Source organism: Sorex araneus, chromosome 5, assembly GCF_027595985.1.
Source record: "Sorex araneus isolate mSorAra2 chromosome 5, mSorAra2.pri, whole genome shotgun sequence".
Lineage (NCBI taxonomy): Eukaryota > Metazoa > Chordata > Mammalia > Eulipotyphla > Soricidae > Sorex > Sorex araneus.
The window spans coordinates 181,067,383-181,087,100 of NC_073306.1; the positions used below are offsets into that span (position 1 = coordinate 181,067,383).

General features: G+C 35.8%; 1 protein-coding gene across 41 annotated transcripts in view; it reads left to right on the forward strand.

The window, feature by feature from the left end:
* Positions 1-19,718, forward strand: part of FIP1L1 (factor interacting with PAPOLA and CPSF1) — a 71,750-nt gene that overhangs the window by 15,921 nt on the left and 36,111 nt on the right. For 18 of the 41 annotated variants that reach the window (XM_055138010.1, XM_055138012.1, XM_055138015.1 and 15 more), the window contains 2 exons: positions 7,634-7,743; positions 16,487-16,594. In XM_055138010.1, coding sequence (XP_054993985.1) covers positions 7,634-7,743; positions 16,487-16,594 — 218 coding nt within the window. The remainder of the gene's footprint in view (positions 1-7,633; positions 7,744-16,486; positions 16,595-19,718) is intronic. The other 23 variants (XM_055138021.1, XM_055138028.1, XM_055138036.1 and 20 more) reach the window with 3 other exon arrangements.

Consider the following 19,718-nt stretch of genomic DNA (forward strand, 5'->3'; position numbering starts at 1 on the left):
CTCACTTTGTTTTTCATTTTGCTTATTGTTGTCTATAGGATCTTTTTAAATTGATAATGCTAAAAAGGTGAAAATGTGTTTGAGAGCAGTTGATATTTTTAAGCTGCAGTTTAAATTTCTGAAAGTTATGTTAAATTTATGATGTTCAGATTTCTGTGGAATACTTTAAAAAAATGATTACTTGTCTTTTACCATGTGTCATGTAAATGGTGGTTACTTAAATATTACAAAGATCTTATCAATACTGCAAATAGGAAGAGGTAAATGTGTGAGTTACTAAGTGCCAAAAGGCATATTTTAGATAAAAATATTTGTTTCTAGAAAATTGCAAGAAGTAATATGAAATCAGATATTACTTTGGTATTATAAAATTATATTGAGATGTTAAATATAGCTTGTTTCTGTGCTTACTAAAAATCTTTATGTTAATTTTATTGTGGTACTGGAATTTACAATACTTTAAATCATTGATTTTGTGCATACATCATAAAAATCTTTAACTATGTTAATTTTATTGTGATACTAGGATTTACAATACTTTAAATCATTGATTTTGTGCATACATCATTTTAGTACCACACATAACTAATTCCCTCAATTGATATCCCAAGGACCTTTCCCAATTCTCCACCCTCCCCACACCAACCTTCATGCGACCTTAGTTCTATAGACAGAAACTTGTTTGTTTTTTTGTTTTGTTTTTTCTTTTTTTTTTGAAAGAAAAACAGTATGCAATATTAGAGAAGTGTGTATTACTTTATTGGGTTTGAGAGTATAGAGAAATATCTAAAATCGCAGTCTTAGAAGGATCTGAATGGACACTGATCATTGAGATATGAGTGAGGTTTCATTAGTAGGGTCATAGGGAGTATAGGGTCTGTTGACAGTGAACAATATGATCAAAACCAGAAAGCATGCAAAAAGTTGGGAGGGATGGCAGATACTGAGAGAAGTCTGGAAATGGTACGGGGGCCATAATGGAAAAAGCTTTTCATCTTAAACTAGTCTGCAGACATTTGTGGGTAATAGGATACCATATGAAAGTTCTTAACAGAGGAGAATAATAACATGAGCAAATCTATTTTTTTATAAATGGAACTGGCCACAGTATAAGGAGGAAATAGAATATTAGAGACAGGATAGGAATTATTGGAGTACTCTAGTAATACAATTTTTTTTTTTTGCTTTTTGGGTCACACCCGGCGATGCACAGGGGTTACTCCTGGTTTTGCACTGCTCAGGGGACCATATGGGATGCTGGGATTCGAACCTGGGTTGGCCACGTGCAAGGCAAACGCCCTACCCACTATGCTATTGCTCCAGCCCCTGCACTAGTAATATAATTGCTGAGGGCCTGAACTAAGTATGGGAAATGAACAGAGGAAGTACATTAAAAATCATAATTTTTTAAAAAAATAACTGCAAAGATTTTTTTGAGGATTGTCTTATGTCGAACCAGGAAGGGTTTTGTACATACAATTTTCTTTCAATCACTAAAGAAGTTCAGCCACTGAACTAATTTTTTAAAAAATAAACAGAAACACTTCTCATGTTAACTTTCCAAATACACTCGATAGGATAATACAGAAGAGCTTCTACATGTTTATTGTACTCTATTATCAAAATGTTGACAATTTTGAAGTTACTTAGAAGTGGTTTTGGTTTTTTAAATGTGGGGATTTTTTTAAGCTTTCTAAATTGAAAAGGGAGAATTACATTTAGTTTTTACATGATTAATAAATTTGAACTTGGAATTTACAGATCCAAATTATAATTTAAATTTAACTATTTTTATAGCGCTTTCAAAAACTTTTTTTTTTTCCTTTTTGGGTCACACCTGGCAATGCTCAGGGGTTACTCCTGGCTCATGCACTCAGGAATTACTCCTGGCAGGGCTTGGGGGACCATATGGAATACTGGGAATTGAACCCCGGGCAAACGCCCTACACTGCTATCACTCGAGCCCCCAAAAACAATGATTTTAAGCACCATGATTTACAGTATCATTAATGATAACAGTTTTACACACACAACATTTTAATACCATACCCTTGACCAGAGTGTCCACTTCCCTCCACCATTAGCATAGTGTCTACCCTCACCAGTCCCACCCACCCCCACAAAAAATTCTTCCCTGTTTTTTCCATGATGAGCACAGTTCTGTAGACCAGTTCTGAGACTTTGTTGCCTTTCAACATTTACTATGTTCAAAAACATTTACAATTTTTTATTCCTTTACTATGTTTCTTTACATCTCAGATATGAGAGATCATTTTGTGTCTGTCCTTCTGGCTCACTTCTTGAGAGATCATTTTGTGTCTGTCCTTCTGGCTCACTTCAGTCATTATGATGCTGTCCAACTCTCAGATCCATCCACATAGTGGCAAATTGCATGATTTCATGTTTTTATAGCTCTGTATTTCCATTTTTTTGTGTGTGTGTATATACTATGTATATATTATGTACCTTAGTTTCTTTATCTAGTCATCTATTCTTTCAAAATTGTTTATTTTATTTTTTAAAGTGAAATGAAAGAGGAAGTTTAATAGATATAAGTAAAAATAAAATTGCTCAGTTCTATGCACAAACTTGTACAGTTATAATTTGGGATCAGGGAATAGAATGGTGACTAGTGAGATTGGTTGGGCAAATATGTATGTGCATGAAAAAAATGACCATATTCCTCTCAGACTTTTTCTGTCTGTAACATGTACATACATGTGTAGATTTCTCCATGCAAATTTTTGAAGTTTATTTTTTTGGGCTGCAGCTTTGGCTTTTCTCAGATGTTGATCCTTTTACTTCCATGAGTGTGCGGCTGAGATGGTGATTGTATTAAAGCTTGCTGATTGTAGCCATCACTATAGGGATGAGTCTTTAGGTTGTTTGCCTTTTCCCTTTTTTTTTTGTAGACTGATTGTTAATAGGAGACATTCACTGTATCCTTGTAGAAGGTATATTTTTTAAGGCCCTCCCCCCTTGCACCCCCTCCATTCCTGATTGGCTCTTTCCGTTACGTTGCATGGTGCTCATTTCCAGTGTACTGCGGCCTCGAAGTGGATCAGAAAGTGGGCACTCGGTCATCCTAATCCTTCTCCTGGTTTCTTTGTATTTTTTTTTTTTCTTTTTGGGTCACACCTGGTGATGCACAGGGGTTACTCCTGGCTCTGCACTGAGGAATTACTCCTGGCAGTGCTCAGGGGACCATATGGGATGCTGGGAATCGAACCTGGGTTGACCACGTGCAAGGCAGATGCCCTACCTGCTGTGCTATTGCTCCAGCCCACTGCCCTTGTTTTTTTTTTTTTTTTTTTTTTTTAAGCCTTATCCTGGTTTCACAGTAGGTTATACTGATTTGACTGTTTATCTGGGAGTTAGAGTTGTCATTCCTCTGAACTTGTTAGGTTCCTGCCATGATAATCATTATGATTTTGCTTTCTCATTGCTGAGGTAGGATTCAGGTTTACTTAGATCTGCTCTGTTGTAAAATTGTTTGTGCTTTCAAAGTTCTAAAATTTTGTTGTTTTCTCTTTTCTGTTTTTGTTCTTACGGGTTGAAACAAAGTTGTGTGTGATAACTTGGTTTTCTAGTTTGCATTTTTTCACCTAAGTATACTGTGATAAATGTTTCCATAGGTTATGAAGTTTTTTAAGTAAGTACTACTTTTAAAGTTGCATAACCCTATATTGGCATATGTTATAATCTTAACAAAATTTGTTTTTAGAAACTTTTTTTTTGGTAATATTCAACTTTTATAAACAGTGCAATGAATGTCAGTTGAAGGAAGTTTTACAAAGTAATCTTTGTACAATAGTACTATTATTTTGGTAAATATTCTCTCAGGATTATAGACTTTAGTTAATTTTCAGTTGGCTATGTAAGATCTAATACGAATTTACTTTAGGAAGTCAGTCATGGTGTTTTAAAGGTTATTTATTTTATTTTTATATATTAAAGGTTATTTATATTTATTTCAAAGGTTATTTATTATTTAAGTTTATATTAATTTTTGGAATTTGGGCCACAGATGGCAGTGCTTGAGGCTTACTTCTGAAGGACTCTGAGACCATGTAGGGTGCCAGGGCTCATACCTGGTTTTGTTGCATGCGAAGCAGGTGTCCTAACCCCTGTACTATCTTTGGCCCCTTAAAGGTGATTTTTTTTGAAATAAAAGAACAGGTCGAAAAAGTCTGTGTTCTGGTTAAGGATATTTTGAGTATAACACAAATGCAACATCTGAAGTGGAACCTAGATAATGAAAATGCAAGTCAAATTGGAGGTTTGTTTAAATGGTGAGGATTTTTAGAATTAAAAATATTTTTTTTAATGCAGTGACTTCAAGAATTTAAATAGAAAATAAACTGAAAGTACATATGCAGTATTTTTTGTTTTGGGGCCACACTTGTTGGTACTCAGGACTGACTCCTGGCTCTGTGCTCAGGGATTACCTGGCAGGCTCGGGACCATATGAGGTGCCAGGGATAAAACCTGGGTCAGTATGCAAGTCGACTTGTACTTCCGCTCCAGCCCCTATACATGCAGTTTTTACGTTTAAAAATGCAGTATGTCTTCCTGATAACCTGTATCTTACTTTTCCCTTGTTTTGTAAATCTCTTTACACTTCTTCAAATTCTGTGACTTTCCCTCTTCCCCAATTTTTTTTTTCTTTCAGTTTTTAGTTAAGCACTTATTCTCCTAGACAGTGTTGGGGATAGGCATTTTAGATATTAGCATTTTTTATTTGTAAAGAGTTTGTGACATTGAGAAAGACAGGTATTAATCATGTCAGAAGTAATGCAGTCATAAATATCATGGCCTATGAAGAGACAAAGATTTTGAAGAAGCATCCTAGCTGAGTCACAAAATCAGTTAAATAACAAATGTTAATTGCATGCCAGGAACTGGTTTTAGAGACCAGGATAGTCCATGAACAGTCCCCTGGTGTTTGTTTGCTTGATTATTTTGGGCATACCAGGAGGGTTATATCTGACATTGTTGAGGGGGACTGTTTGGTGCCAGGGATCCAACACTGGCCTCCTGTGTTGAATCTGCTCAGCATCAGCTCAGCAGGTTGAGCTTTCTCTCTAGCTCCAGCAGGCCAAGATATTTTCTTTTATAATGTCAGCAGACCGACATATAACAAGATAAATGCCTTTAGAGAATGTAGTGTGGTGATATATTATTTGGGAAAGGTCAGATAGTGCCAAAGAGACATTGGAATAATACTTGAAATGATTACAAAGTAATGTCCAAGAGAGATAATCTGGGGGAGAGACTGTAATAGGCAGGCAGAAGGCATAACCAATGTAAAAGGTGATAAAGGATCAATTTATATGTTTAAAAGAAAAAGCTAAAAGGTCATTGTGACAAATATAGTATAGATAAGTGGTAAGGCACAAAGGAAAGCATGGACAAATAGGCAGGGCTCATAGTCAAGTAATCTTAAGTTACACATAACTTCTACACAGAAGAAGTTATGTTAAGAACACAGAAGAAGTTATGTTAAGAAGAATCTTGGGGCTGGAGCGATAGCACAGCGGGTAGGGTGTTTGCCTTGCACTCGTCCAACCCGAGTTCGATTCCCAGCATCCCATATGGTCCCCTGAGCACCGCCAGGGGTAATTCCTAAGTGTACAGTCAGGAGTAACCCCTGTGCATCACCAGGTGTGACCTTAAAAAAAAAAAAAGAAGAATCTTAAATTACACATAACTTCTACGTAGAAGTTATGTGTAGATTACTGGAGCTTAGAGGAGCAGTTGAGAACCTGACATCAGCTCTGGCTGCTGTTCTTCCTCACATCCCCAGGAAGAAGATCGAATCTATTTTTTTTTCTTTTTTTATATTTCCTTATTTAAAAATATTTTTTTCAGAGTTTTTATTGTATTGTTATGTTTGACCATGTCTCTATCTTTTCCACAAACGGGGATTTTCTAGTATTTCTCTCAAGTTTTCATTTTTGGTGTGTGGTCGTTAATAAATGCTGGATGAATGAGTGAATCATGTTTATTTCCTTAAATTCTGTTAATTTTAATTTTCATATCCATCTGTTTTTCTCATTATTTTTAGTGCTCATCCTCATCATCCCTCATATGGATTAGTGCATTTTAAATGGATTTTTTTTTGGCAGGGGGAGTGGTGTTTGGGGCCATACTTGGTGATGTTCAGGGGTTACTCTTGGATCATTCCTGGTGGGCTCGGAGGACCAATAGGATGTTGGAAATTGAACCCAGGTCAGGTGCATGCAAGGCAAGCTTCCTACCCACTATATTTGGCCCCTAAATGCACTTTTTTTTTTTTTTAGCAGTGGGCTCATTTTCAAGTAAAATACCAGTGTTTAATCCTAAATATATTAAGCTACCTATTAGAGATTGGGCTCACTATTATTAGTGTTTGATAATACATTAGTATAAGATAATACATGATTAAGACATAGTTGGTTTCTGGAATTGAGTTCATGGTTCCATGTTTTTGTCCGAGTTAAGGTGTCCTCTGGCCATAAGCTATTCCTTTAGCCTTTGCATCATGGGGGAAAGAGTGATGATAAAGGTCAAAGGTAGGGGCAACAAAATAAGACATAAATTATGTGGGATGCTACTTAAGTATAGAATAGCTTCCAATAGTTAATCTATCCATAAACCTTTTGTTCTTTTGTGGGGTGGGGCACACCTGGCTGTACTCATGGTTTACTCCTGGCATTATGCTTAGGAATGACTCCTTTTGGGCCTTGGGGCACCATTTGTGGTACTGGGGACTAAACCTGGGTTGATCACATCTAAGAAAAGCCCCCTTCTTGTTGTATTATCCTCCAGCCTTATAATTTATTGATAAGTTTTAAGAATGCACGGTGAGTACAAAAGTAAGAGAGTATTAAAAAAATCTAACCAGTTTAAAAAGGTGTGACTGTGCTGTGTTCAAATTGTCTGGTGGAAACAAAGGATTGACAAATCCGGGAGAAATCATGAAGTAGACACCAGGTTTGAAAATGAACATAAAGAGAGAGAAGAACTGTTAAGAAGCGATAACTGACCAAGCTTTTGGATGTACATTAGTAAATATACATTAGTAACATACATTAGTACATTACTTATTAAAGTAAAGCTCTGGTTCTGTTGCAAATCATGGGAGAACATAGGAAATAAATGGCACGAAATAAGAGAGCAAATTATTAACACTTGCTATTATGGCATGCCTTATTCTCAATAGAAAATTATCAGAATGGCTAAAATGACCCCTGCTTATTTTCTTAAATGAGGGAAGTGCCCCTGAAAGGGAAGAAATCTTTGAGGCTTCTCTTCAGCTTACAAGTAGGGGATCCTGATTGAATATCTTGGACTGAATGGTCATCTGAGAATTCATCAAAGCCCTGAAGAGTTAAGGTTTATTGGAATTTAGTGACATTTTGTGAGCTTTTTTAGTAGTTGAATAGTGACAGTTTGTGAACATTAAATCTCATAATTCCCTTTAACTGATACTATATTTAAATAGGTCAGTTTTATATAAGCAGTCAGCAATGAAACAGTCTTTCATATACTTTCAAATCAAGGGTACAAATTTATTTTAACATTTGGAAACTTTACCATCCTCAGTATTGAGTTTTGCATTCAACAAGCTCTAATGACCCTTTCTTTTAAGGTACAGCAGGGAAGAACTGGAAATTCTGAGAAGGAAACAGCACTTCCATCTACAAAAGCTGAGTTTACTTCTCCTCCTTCTTTGTTCAAGACGGGGCTCCCACCTAGCAGGTGAGTGAGACCGCTAGCTTATTGAAGACACTGGCATCTTCAATTGCATTAGTGCTATACGAGGTAGAAAAGCACTGGATATTCTAGCAGGAAAAAAGTAAAAACCCAAAATGCAGGAACATTCTATTTTGATTGAGTTTATAATGCATGATTTTTGTAAATTTCTGAGTTCTTTTCTAACTTTAAAACAATTAGGTAAGCAAGAAATGAAACATGGTATATATATGTATGTATGTATATATGTATGTATTAAGAGACGACGCTCATAATCAGGAGAGGTGTTTAACAGTGGTCTTTCTATTTTCTCTGTGTTTTTTATTTTTTGATCATTATTTCAATTAAAGAAATGGTCGGGTAAGGAAAGTAGGCACATCAGAGGTACTCAGGACTTTTTCCTGGCTTTGCTCAAGAATTACTCCTGGGGATTCTTAGGGGACCATATGTGGTACCTGGGATTGAACCTGGGTCACCTACGTGCAAAGGGAGTATCTTACCCGCTGTATTCTCTCTCAGGTTCCTGTATTTTATTATTGGCTTAAAAAATTACTGAACTTAAGTCTATATGTTGGCTTACAGGTGTTTCACTAATTTTTAATGAAAGAGATTGTAGATTTTCTGTTTCAGAAATCTTTCTGGTTGAACATTTTTTTTCCTTTTTCTGATTTGTTGCAATGATACCTAACTTTGAATTCCACATGATACCAATTGCAAAAGGTAAATTTTTATTGTAAACATGAAGTTTTACATTAACTTTAAATGTAAACATTAAATTTTAATGTAAATATGCAAAGTGGTGAGCCATGTTCCCGTATAATGGTAAATGAAGGTTAAGACTAGGAAAAGTTGTCAGCAGTTTAATCTTGGGTTAAATGAAGATATCTTCAATTATTTTTGTAGTCTTGAATTAAGCCTGTCATGAACTAGATCTTAACTAGATTATTTACCTTTTGTGTTACTTGTTTTAAGTTTATAGAGTTTTTTTTATTTTTTTTTTAATTCTGTAATTTTGAGTTTCTGTATGAAACTATATTTCATAAAACACAAATGTGGTAGGAGAATCCTTATGTGAGAATTTAGTGTAGCCTTAAAATAGTCTTTAAAACTGTCAACCTATGGAATTTTTTCTGGTTGCCTTTGGGTCATACCTTGCTTCAGGGACAGTGTCCGAGTCTGTGCTCAGGAGTCTCTCCTGGCAGTGCTAGGGTGCGGGGAGGACATCATGCAGTGCTGGAGAGCTAACCCCGGCCTCCTGCATGCAAAGCATATACTCCAGCCTTTTGAGCTCTCTCTCCTGCCCAAGTCCATAGGATTTTAATTTTTTTTTTTTATCTTAGTTGATAGTTACAAACATTTCTGAGTATGATCCTCAGAGGGAATAGGAATGGGACTGGGGCCAATCGCAGCAGTGCTCAAGAGCTGTTTCTGACTCTGTCCTCAAGACTGACTCCTGACAGTGCTCCTGGGGACCTTTTGTAATGCCAGGGATCAAATTGGGGTTGGCTGCATGCGACTGCCTTATTTTATGTGCTGCCTCGCTGGTGATCATGTTAAATTACTATAATCTCATAAAATGTTTGACTAAAAGGTTATGATAGGTGAGGAATATTCGTTCTTACAAAATAATGGTAATCTTTGTTTTTTCACTTTTGAAGATACGAATTTCACTTGAGCTTTTGGTATTTGCCATATAGACTGATGTTAAGAACTTGAATTTTAAAGCTAAATTTTTTAAATTCAAATTCTGGCTGTTTAGCTTACTCGTTTCTTAGACATAGTCTTTGAATCTCCATATTCTGATCTGAAAATCTAGGAGTACTTAATTCATAGAGTACTCATGTTTATTAAATATAGTAATTATATAGTTGTTTAGTTCCTGGCACATAGATTAAATACTCTTTACATTTATCACTTATTTAAATAACTAGTAACAATTTTTCAATGGTTTGTTATTTTCTAATTTTAGTTTTTAATTTTAATTTGGTTCAGATTATTATATAGGGCTTTGTGGCATTACTATAGTTGAAATAAATGAGTCTCCATTCAGTTTTGAATAGAGGTATGAAAACATCTGCACTAGGCTTTAAAAGTCTCAATTTAATAATTAAGTTAAACTTAGAGTGTTTCAAGCAGCAGTGGGAAGCCCTTTGATGCAGTAAAGGGATCCCAGGAAGAGATAATAGTGACTTGAACCAAAGTGACATTTGGTGAACTTGTTAAATATTTTTATAGTTGACAGGAGGGGTGGGGTTTTTTTGTTGTTGTTTTTGTTTTGTTTTGTTTGAGGAGGAAAACCAGCTCAGTTTAGGACATTGAGATACAGGTAGAAAAGTTGTAGGTAGTAGATAAATGGATCTGAGTTGGGAGAAAATGGCTAGGTTGGGGGTGTAATCAGATATAAATAGTATTTAAATGAAGTTATAAAATGAGTTATATTGTAATCAAGCTAAGTATTGTTAGGAAAGTATCAAGACAAAATCTTAGGGCATTCCTTCCTTGTGGGTCAGAAAAATATAAATGAATATGCTAAAATGAGAAAGGTAAAAGAAGATTAGAAGAATTAGAAAGCAAACTGTGCATGTCTTGAAACAAGGCATTTCTCGACAGTGGTGCTCTCTGAGCAGACAGCCAGGAGTAAGTCTTGAACACTACTGGTTGTACTGGTTGTACTGACTCCCTTTCCCCCCATAAGTAAAGGTGGTGTTCCCAACAAGGAATGATTGACATCAAGAAGATGAGAACTAAGATGACTAGTGATTGGATTTTAGAATGCAAAGGTCATTGGAGTCAAAGGCAGCTGCTCTACCACTGAGCCACATCCCTGGCTGGAATGAGTTAAGAGAGAATGAGAGGAGTAGCTTTAGAATATTTTGGGTTTTGGACTCACTCTGTACTCAGGGGGTTACCCTAGCCATGGTTGGGCACCCTGTGTGGTGCTGGAAAGATTAAATTAATGTTGCTCACCAAAATGGCAAGTATCTTAATTCCTGACTCTATTTTGGATTCTGTTTTTTGTTTTTGGTTTGAGGCCACACCAGCAGTGCTTAGGGATTATTTCTGGCTGCACTCCGGAATTACTCTTGGCAGTGGTAAGGGGAACATATGCAATGGCAGGGATTTAACCTGAGTTAACTACATACAAGCAAGCACTTTACCCACTCTATTAGTACCTTGCTGGCTTCTATCCTGAACTCTTTCTAAAGGATTTTTTCTTTTCTTTTTGGGTCATACCCAGCGATGCTCAGGGGTTACTCCTGGCTTTGCACTCAGGAATTACTCCTGGCGGTGCTTGGGGGGACCATATGGGATGCCGGGGATCGAGTCCGGGTCAGCCGTGTGCAAAGCAAACACCCTACTTGCTTTGCTATCTCTCCAGCCTCTCTAAAGGATTTTTTAATCCTTTTTTTGTGAGAGGAGTGGAAAAATGGGCCAGTAGATAGAGGAATAGGGGGGACTATCTAGAGTGAAATGTGAGGTCAGGTAGTTTTTTCCATAATCAAATTTTATTAATTTACATTAATTTTAAAACTTGTAGTAATAGCTTTCATTAGTCAAAGAAACTACATTAATTTGAACAAGAGTACTGGAAGAATAAAATTGATGATGCAGAAAGTTGGGATACTTCTTAGCACAGGTTCTAAAGCAGATCAGAAGGTATGAGGTTACCCTTAAGTGAAAAGCCCTTGGATTGTTCATTTATAGTATAAAAGGGAAGACAGGATAGAGTGTACCACAGAAGGTTGGAGGTTAGGTAATAGTCATGGGGATAACTGAAAGTGCTCTTCTGATTATTTTATTATTTCCTAGCTACCTAGGGAGCCAACTTTACCTTGTTGAAATGAGCATGTTAGACTTGGGTACCTTATGTTAAGAACAGAAGAGACTGTCTAGGATTCATCATTTGGAGTAGGTGAATAAGATTAGAGGAGTGACTCTGCTAGGCAATAGCTGAAGGATGAAATGAGGGGTTGAGGGCTAAAGGTTCTGCTGTTTTGCAAAATGGTTAGACATTTTTCTATGCCAATAGGAATGCTAGTAGAAAGAAATACTGATGACCCAGGAAAAGATTCTGTGTTCAACTCTTTTTGAGGTTAATGACCATGGGCTTATAAGTGAGACCGTTTCACATGCTTTCGTCAAGAATGCATCTGTTTGTGAAATAATAGCATTTAACAGGGTTGAGATACCAGGCAAATGGATAAAGGAATAGCAGGACAAGGAAAATGAGACTGTAGAAAGGAGACAGGAGAGTTGGAAAGATAGTAGTCCAAGGAAGAGGATATAAAGAAATGAGAGGTTGCAGATCCCTTGTTAGTCTACTTAAACAAATAATTAGCTACCACCGTGACCTGTAGAAACATCTAGCACAGCAGTTCTGTCTATTTTTGTTTTTGTACCGTACCAAGCAGTGCTCAGGTTGTGCTTTGTGCTTAGGGTTCACTCCTGGAGGCAAGTGTTCTATCTCTCCAGCCTCAATTCTGTCACTTTTAGATATAAGAAATGTGCATTTCTCATTAGGAAAATTGTTTTCTGAGTCCAGCTTTAATTTGGTCAAAAGGATAGTATTAATTACTGTTAAATACTTTAAATATTTGTGGGGTTTTCCCACCCTGTTCTGTATTTTGTAGAGACTTGAAAGTAACATTTCATTGACTTTATGGAGAAGACAGTACTATCATTGAAGACTTAGAAACCGGATAACAAATATTTAAGAGGATAATAAACTGTTCTAATAAGAAGACTATATTTCCATTTAGAATTTTGGATTCTTCAATTAATATAAAGACTGTTGTTGCTATGTTTACACAGCATTATTTATGTTTCTTTATTTTCTACTTTCTTAGAAGTGTTGAGGTTTTGACTTTCTGTATTGCCCAGCATACATTAGTAAAACATTAACATATCAGTGTGTTTTGCTAATCTTTAAATGTTTTATATTTTGTGGGGCCCGGAGCCATACTGCAGCAGGTAGAGCCTTTGCCTTGCATGCAGCTGACCCAGATTCAGTCCTTGGCATCCTATACGGTCCTCCTTACACTGCCAGCAGTACAGAATGCAGAGCCAGGAGTAACTCCTGCCATCACCGGGTGTGACCAGAAAAGCAGTCAGTCAATAGACTGTCAGAGGTGACTCCAAGTTTTGAAGTTTTCTTGCTTCATTAAAAAAATTAAAAATTTTTTTAAATTTTTTAAAAAATTTAAAAAAATTTTGGGGCTGGAGCGATAGCACAACGGGTAGGGCGTTTGCCTTGCACGCGGCCAACCCGGGTTCTAATCCCAGCGTCCCATATGGTCCCCTGAGCACCGCCAGGGGTAATTCCTGAGTGAAGAGCCAGGAGTAACCCCTGTGCATCTCCGGGTGTGACCCAAAAACAAACAAACAAAAAAGTTTTGTATTATGTGATGAATTCAGAACTTTCTCACAAAACTAGTACACCTAGATTAGATCACATCAATAAATAAGCACATCATTAGTCTAGAAGCCCCTGCCTTTCATTTGTATTCATTTTTAATGTTTTGGTTAGACGAGAAAGCAAACTAAAGAATTGAAATGCAAGTAAGTGTAAAGTGTATATGTATGCTGTTCACTCAGTTTTATCAGTTACTAAAATTTTACTGTTTCTTTTTTCCAAACATTTTTTCTGGCCCCTTTAAGTTGTAGCCATAAAGCCCTTTTACTCCTAAATACGTTGACAGGATATCGTGTTATTTAATCATATAACGTGATTTTCACTCTTAGAATCTAATAGTGAGTCAAGTGCTTTCATCTAATATACACACACCATACGTTTTGCTCAGTTGTTCTGATAAACCCGTTTATGGTAGTTCTTTTCTTGTTGGTTTTTGGGCCACATCCAACTCTACTTAGGATTTAACCCTAACTCTGTGGTCAGCGATCACTCATGGTGATGATGGTGGTGCTTGTGGGGACCGCAAGTAGTGTCAGGGGTTTGGCCTATGGTCAGCCTTGTGCCTGTGCAGCACAAGCGTTCTACCTGCTGTACTCTCTCTCTGGCCTCATGGTAGTTCTTCTTTTCTTTTCTTCTTTTTTTTAATCTAAAACAGGACATTAGCCGTTCTTTGTTGATCCTGAATTTTACAAGAGTGCAATCTAGTTGTTTTGTAAATGTCCTTCAGTTCGGGTTTTCCCTTCTGTTTCCTCCATAATAGATTTGCACAGGAATGTGGTGTCCTGTTGATGATGTCTTGTTCATCTTGGTGCATCAACATGTAGATTTGATATTGTTTTGTTTGATTATTTGTGATCATTTTATTTTGCTCATTTATAAGTGGAAGTATCATTTGGGTGTCTGCATTACAAAGCTGCTCTTGTCTCTTTTGCTCTTAGTAATCTGTGACGAGACTATAAATACTCTGCTCCTCTTTGAATTTTTTTCTCATTTTAGGATTCACTGGTTGTTTGCTTTAATCACTACTATAATGTCTGCAAAGTGGGGATTTTTTTTCCATTTGTTTGCTTTTGTTTTTAACATGAACTCTTTCGCCTCCATTTATTTATCAGACTCATCTTTATTTTGTGTGAGACAGTATGGTTTTGTAATTATGGCTTATTTTTGTATATAGTACATTAACTGAACAATTATATACCACATGTGCATGTATAAGGCATATTTGTGCATATATATCTGTAAAGAGAGAATGTGTGTGCATACAAAATTCATATTGATCCTCTAATTGTTCAGATTTTCTTTGTAGGAGTGTCTTCAAACTTTCTCTTGTGGCTTTTTGACACATCCTCAGTTTTTATCTTTTGATTTTACCATACTTTACAACTTATGTTTATCCTTCCCCTACCCTTTAGTCTAGAATAAACAATTACTTACACACTGGGTGCCTTTTAATGGAAAATTGTAATCGGAAAACATGATCTGGGAACTAGCTGTGATACTACAGGGCTATCAGTGGTTTTTTTTTTTTTTTTTTTTTTGCCTCTTTAGAAACCAGGACTGAAAGTTCAGTAGGAAGTTGCCAAATGTATATTCTTAAAATTTTAATTGGGAAGTCGTGTTTCTTTTACTTCCAATTAGGTTTAGGGTTTGACTTCCCTTTCCCTAGTCCATTATTGTACTTTCCAGCAGTTTGAACCTGCTTCCAACAATTTTAGTATATATTTATTTGTTTAATCTCAAAGTATACATAAAATATTCAAAACCTACATTTTCCATCTTGAGGCTTATAGTCAAAATGTTTAAAAAGTTTACTTCAAAGTGATTATATTATTTGAAAGATAATTTGATATGTTTCTGTTTGCATTCAGTTCTAACATTTTTTTCTTAAATACTTATTTCACTTGCTAATTTTTTTGCTCATGTAACAGTAGACATGGTTTCCCCCTCTCTATTTAAAACCTGTGGTTTACAATGTTTAGGATGACTTGTTACAGGCATTTAAGATCCCACCCCCAATCCCTCCACCATTTTGTCTCCATTTTCCCAACCATCCTTAAGCCTGCCCCCGTAATAGGCCCACAGTAATTTATTTTATATTGCTTGTTCCCACTAGATGACTAATGTAACGGTCAAAAAAATACTTCAGTAAAAGAAAATTCATGATAGTTGTATATCACCATGCGGTTGTTCTTGTCTGAAGGTTTGCTGAGCTGTTGTTGTTAGTTAGGCCACCTGTGTTAATGTTTTTGTTGGTCAAGATTAGCTTCTACTTCATATTCCCATCCAGTGCTATGTTTCTGCTAGGGTTCTTGGTATTGTAGAGTTTGGCTCCAGAAAATCCGGAGTATTTTATCTGGTGGTCCAAATGGAGGCTTGGTGGCAGCTATTGGGGTATGGCTGCCAGGGCTTTTGGTAGGACGGGAACTTGGTCCACCCCCTTCCCAAGATCTCCCTGAAGGTTTCAGCCAGAACCAGTATCCAGAAATTTGGAGGGCTAGTTGATCTCTTTCGAGATTTATCTAGAACAGGGTCAGTAGATGAACTTCTGTGGCGGTGGCAATAGAATAGGCATAATTTCTGAGGCATAATTAATCACAGGTATACTGAGATTTTTCCTGTTAATGACCACTTTTTTTAAAAATCTGGTTTCTTGTTTCTTTTTATATAAATAAGCAAATACACAAAATTAATTTCTTCCTATTATGTAGAAAGAACATCTTTTAATCCTTTAAAGAATTATTGAGAATGTAAATATCAGAACTTTCCATGGATTACATCACCAGGAATAAAGTTGACCCTTTTTTTTGAAAGTTAACCTTTTTTTAGAATTTACTTTGGAAGAGTTGAATTACTTTGAAATGGAATTTTTATGAAATATATATTTGTAGGGTTTTATAAAAGACATCAGTGTTATTTTTAACTGGGTAGACTAAAATATTTATTATTGGAAAATGGAGATAACAATTTTCAAGTAGATTTTGTGAAATTGCAGAAGTAAAGGTTATTTACTAGTGAAAAAACACAAATTTATTTGATAATGTAATGTTAAATAAGCCCTTGGTTCTTTTCACATGTCTGCATTCTGACATCAAACCATGTTGAGAAATAATTATAACTATTCTAGAGTTAATAAAATGTTGATGACAACGTCTCTATCAAGTACACTAGCAGTCTTAATACTAAAGCAAGTATTTTATGTTACTTGGAGAGAATAAATTTATAGGAAAAAGCTAAAAATCTTAGGGAAAAAGCATGTCAAGAAAAAGAAAAGAAAAGCAGAAGGGGGGTCAGAGGCAACAACATGTAAGAAAAACCATAGAAAATTTATCTCACCAGAAACAGCAGCTCTTCTCAGTCTCAGACAAGTACTGCCTCCAGAAAAGCCAGTTCAAGCGTTGGGAAGTGGCAGGACCGATATGGGAGGGCCGAATCACCTGATCTAAGGTAAGGCTACTTCTAAACATTGGATACTCCCTGATGTTTAGATCGTCAGTGTTGTTTTGTCTTAGCACTAAAAATTAAATTTTGATTAGACGATCATACTTTTACCCCTAGATTAGTTTTTTTTATGTTTTGTTTGTTTTTGTTTTTTCTGTATAGAATTAAGGGATTTTAAAGATACCTTTGAATCAGACTCCTTCACCTCATTAGTTGTCTTTCTGCTGTTTTTTTATATATCACTTGCATGGAACCATGGCCGTTGATGTTCAGTTGATATTTGCTCTTCCCTTGCTACAGGTTTAATTGGGGGGCTGGCTTGGGGGTGTATGGGAGGGGTGGGTATCAGGAATTGAATTTGAGTCATACATCCAAGACTTGTACTACTGCTATGCCACTTTCCTGCTTAGTTTTCTTTTTTAAAAAATTATTATTTTTGGTTCTTTTTTTGGCCACCCCCCCCCCCCCGGCTTAGTCCTGCTTCTTTGCTCAGGGATCAAGCCTGGGTTCACTGGGCTCAAGGAAACAACCCTCTATACAGTACTATATCACTCTGGTTCTTTCTTATTCTTTTAACATACTCCAGTCAAAGTCCCTAGATGCTCTACACTATATGCTGAATAAAATGTAGCCTACTGAGCCACTGTTCAGGGCTTGTAGAATAGGACTGCACTAAACCATGTCAGGGTTTTTTTTTTAAACCCAACTATAGTGCATATATCTACCATTTCATTAAATTGATTTACTAGCTGTCCTGAAAACTAGTTTTGCTTAGTTTGCTATGTTTTCATTCATGATTCATTTTACATAGAATTTTGGTTTGTGTTCTAAGTCCTATTTATTAAACCATAACCTCAAATGGTAAGGTAAACTTTACTCTTGTGTGTACTAAATTGTGGGCTATAGTTTCTGTCCTATGGGATACAGTGAGAAACAAATATATTTAGGTATGAAAGTGCATTTCCAAGAGTTACGTATCTGAACAAGTAGAAATATAGACCATTTAAGTTTTCCATCTGAAGTTTTAAGCAGTGATGGTATGGGGAAGAGTGTGATTTTATCGCAGATTTTATGTTTTCTTGCTGAACAACTTGATGTTACATTAACATGCTTCAATTATTTTTATTTAGAAATTTTAAGTGTGTAAACTTTGGAACATAGATCTTTGACCATTACACCAAAAAGAAAATCAAAGGAGGAAACACTACCAAATTCTGTTTCTAGATATTTTTTTATGGTATCTTCCCACTGAGTGGTATAAATTTCTAGTCAACTTGCTTCAATAGGATTTCTCATTAGGCAATACTAAGTATAGTATTCTCAAAAGGGATGAGTATGAATCTCAAAGTCAAACATACTTAGACTATCTAACCAATATTCAAATTATAAGTAGCATAATAGATGCAAATATATTCTTAGTTCTATCAGTTATGTGCATTGCTTAACATCTTCTAGAGTTAAAATCTCCATACCTTACTGTTTTTCTCACTTTTTTGAATACAAAATTCTTGAATAACAAATGTCAAGTTAACTGAGGGGAAAATAGGAGATGCAAATAATGGAGTGGCGTTTTTTACAGTGTTTGTTAACTTCTCTGGATTCCCAATAGTGTGCGTGGTGTTTAAAGTATCTGGTTTTAAACTTTAACTATTTAAAGTTTAACCAATAAATTATTATTAACCAATTAAACTTTAATCAATAATTAAGTGGTTATTTAACACATAATGCAAAGAGAAATGCATGGTCTGATATTTAACCTGCCCAGCAATGTTGACATCCTGTTTGTTTACCAGTGCCGAAGGACTAAGTTAGAGCTTTTATTTTTAATGTGGTACTGTTGTTACTGGAACTCTAGATCTTTGTATATAAAGAATAACTGCTTAGACTTTATAACTGTTCCATGCATAAGTACTGGATTGGGATGTTCAGTTCATTTTGAATATGTGTGAATTTGTGTGAAACTTTGTGGTCCCTTAAGTAATGTTGGGATGATCCTGGTGGGCCTGCCATCATTGTTGTCTAAGTACTGAACCTTCAGACCCAAATGGCTGAGCCAGGTATCACTAGAAGTTGTTCCTGGGTCCCTTAAATAATGCGTGGGAGCAAACTCAGGACTATTTGTTTTCTGCTTTCTAATACCTGTGCAGGGACATCCACTTTCACAATCAAAGTCATATAAATTCTCAATTTTTCTTTCATATAATTTTAAACAAGGTAGACTTTTTTTTGCAATTGCTTTTTTATACCTTAAATTTCTTAATATCAGTCATTTACATATTTAACTCAGAATAGTGGTGCTTTCATGCGATAGGTTATTTCCTTGAAATAAAATTTCACCAGAAAATGATATGTCTCACTGCTCAGTAACTAGTTCCCCCTCTTTCTCACAAAACTTTTTGAGACACAGAAAACATCTGACCCTTGACTTTATGATTAATCTCAGGAAATATAGATAGTAGGAAACTTGTCAGTAGGAAATTTACAGTACATATTTGAAAATTTAAACTCTCTAGTTAAAAGACTTCTATTTGAAGTGGCATGTACATTTGTGTATTTGTGTATATCCACATACACATGTATGACACACTTAAAACATAAGATAGAATATCTCAAGATTCTAGCTTTTGATTGTTGTAAGAATTTGATGTTTTGGGGGCTGGAGTGATAGCACAGTGGGTAGGGCGTTTGCCTTGCATGCGGCCGACCCGGGTTCGATTCCCAGCATCCCATATGGTCCCCTGAGCAGCGCCAGGGGTAATTCCTGAGTGCAGAGCCAGGAGTAACCCCTTTGCATTGCCAGGTGTGACCTAAAAAGCAAAAAAAAAAAAAAAAAAAAAGAATTTGATGTTTTCTTTAATCAAATTCTGTTCATTTTAGGTAGTTGCAAATTGTTAGTTGCTTTATTAAGTTTTTCAATAGCAAAATGTTTTAAAACTAGTTTAGACTCTTTAGGGAGGAATACTAAATACTACTTTTCAATGAGAATGATTAAAATACACTTGCTGACATTTCTTAAAGTAGACAAAATAAAACTATTAAATAAACATTAAATAAAACTGGACTCTTAAATCCTGCCTGTTATGTATTAATACGTGAAAACTGAAAATATGATATTTGTACATTTATGGTA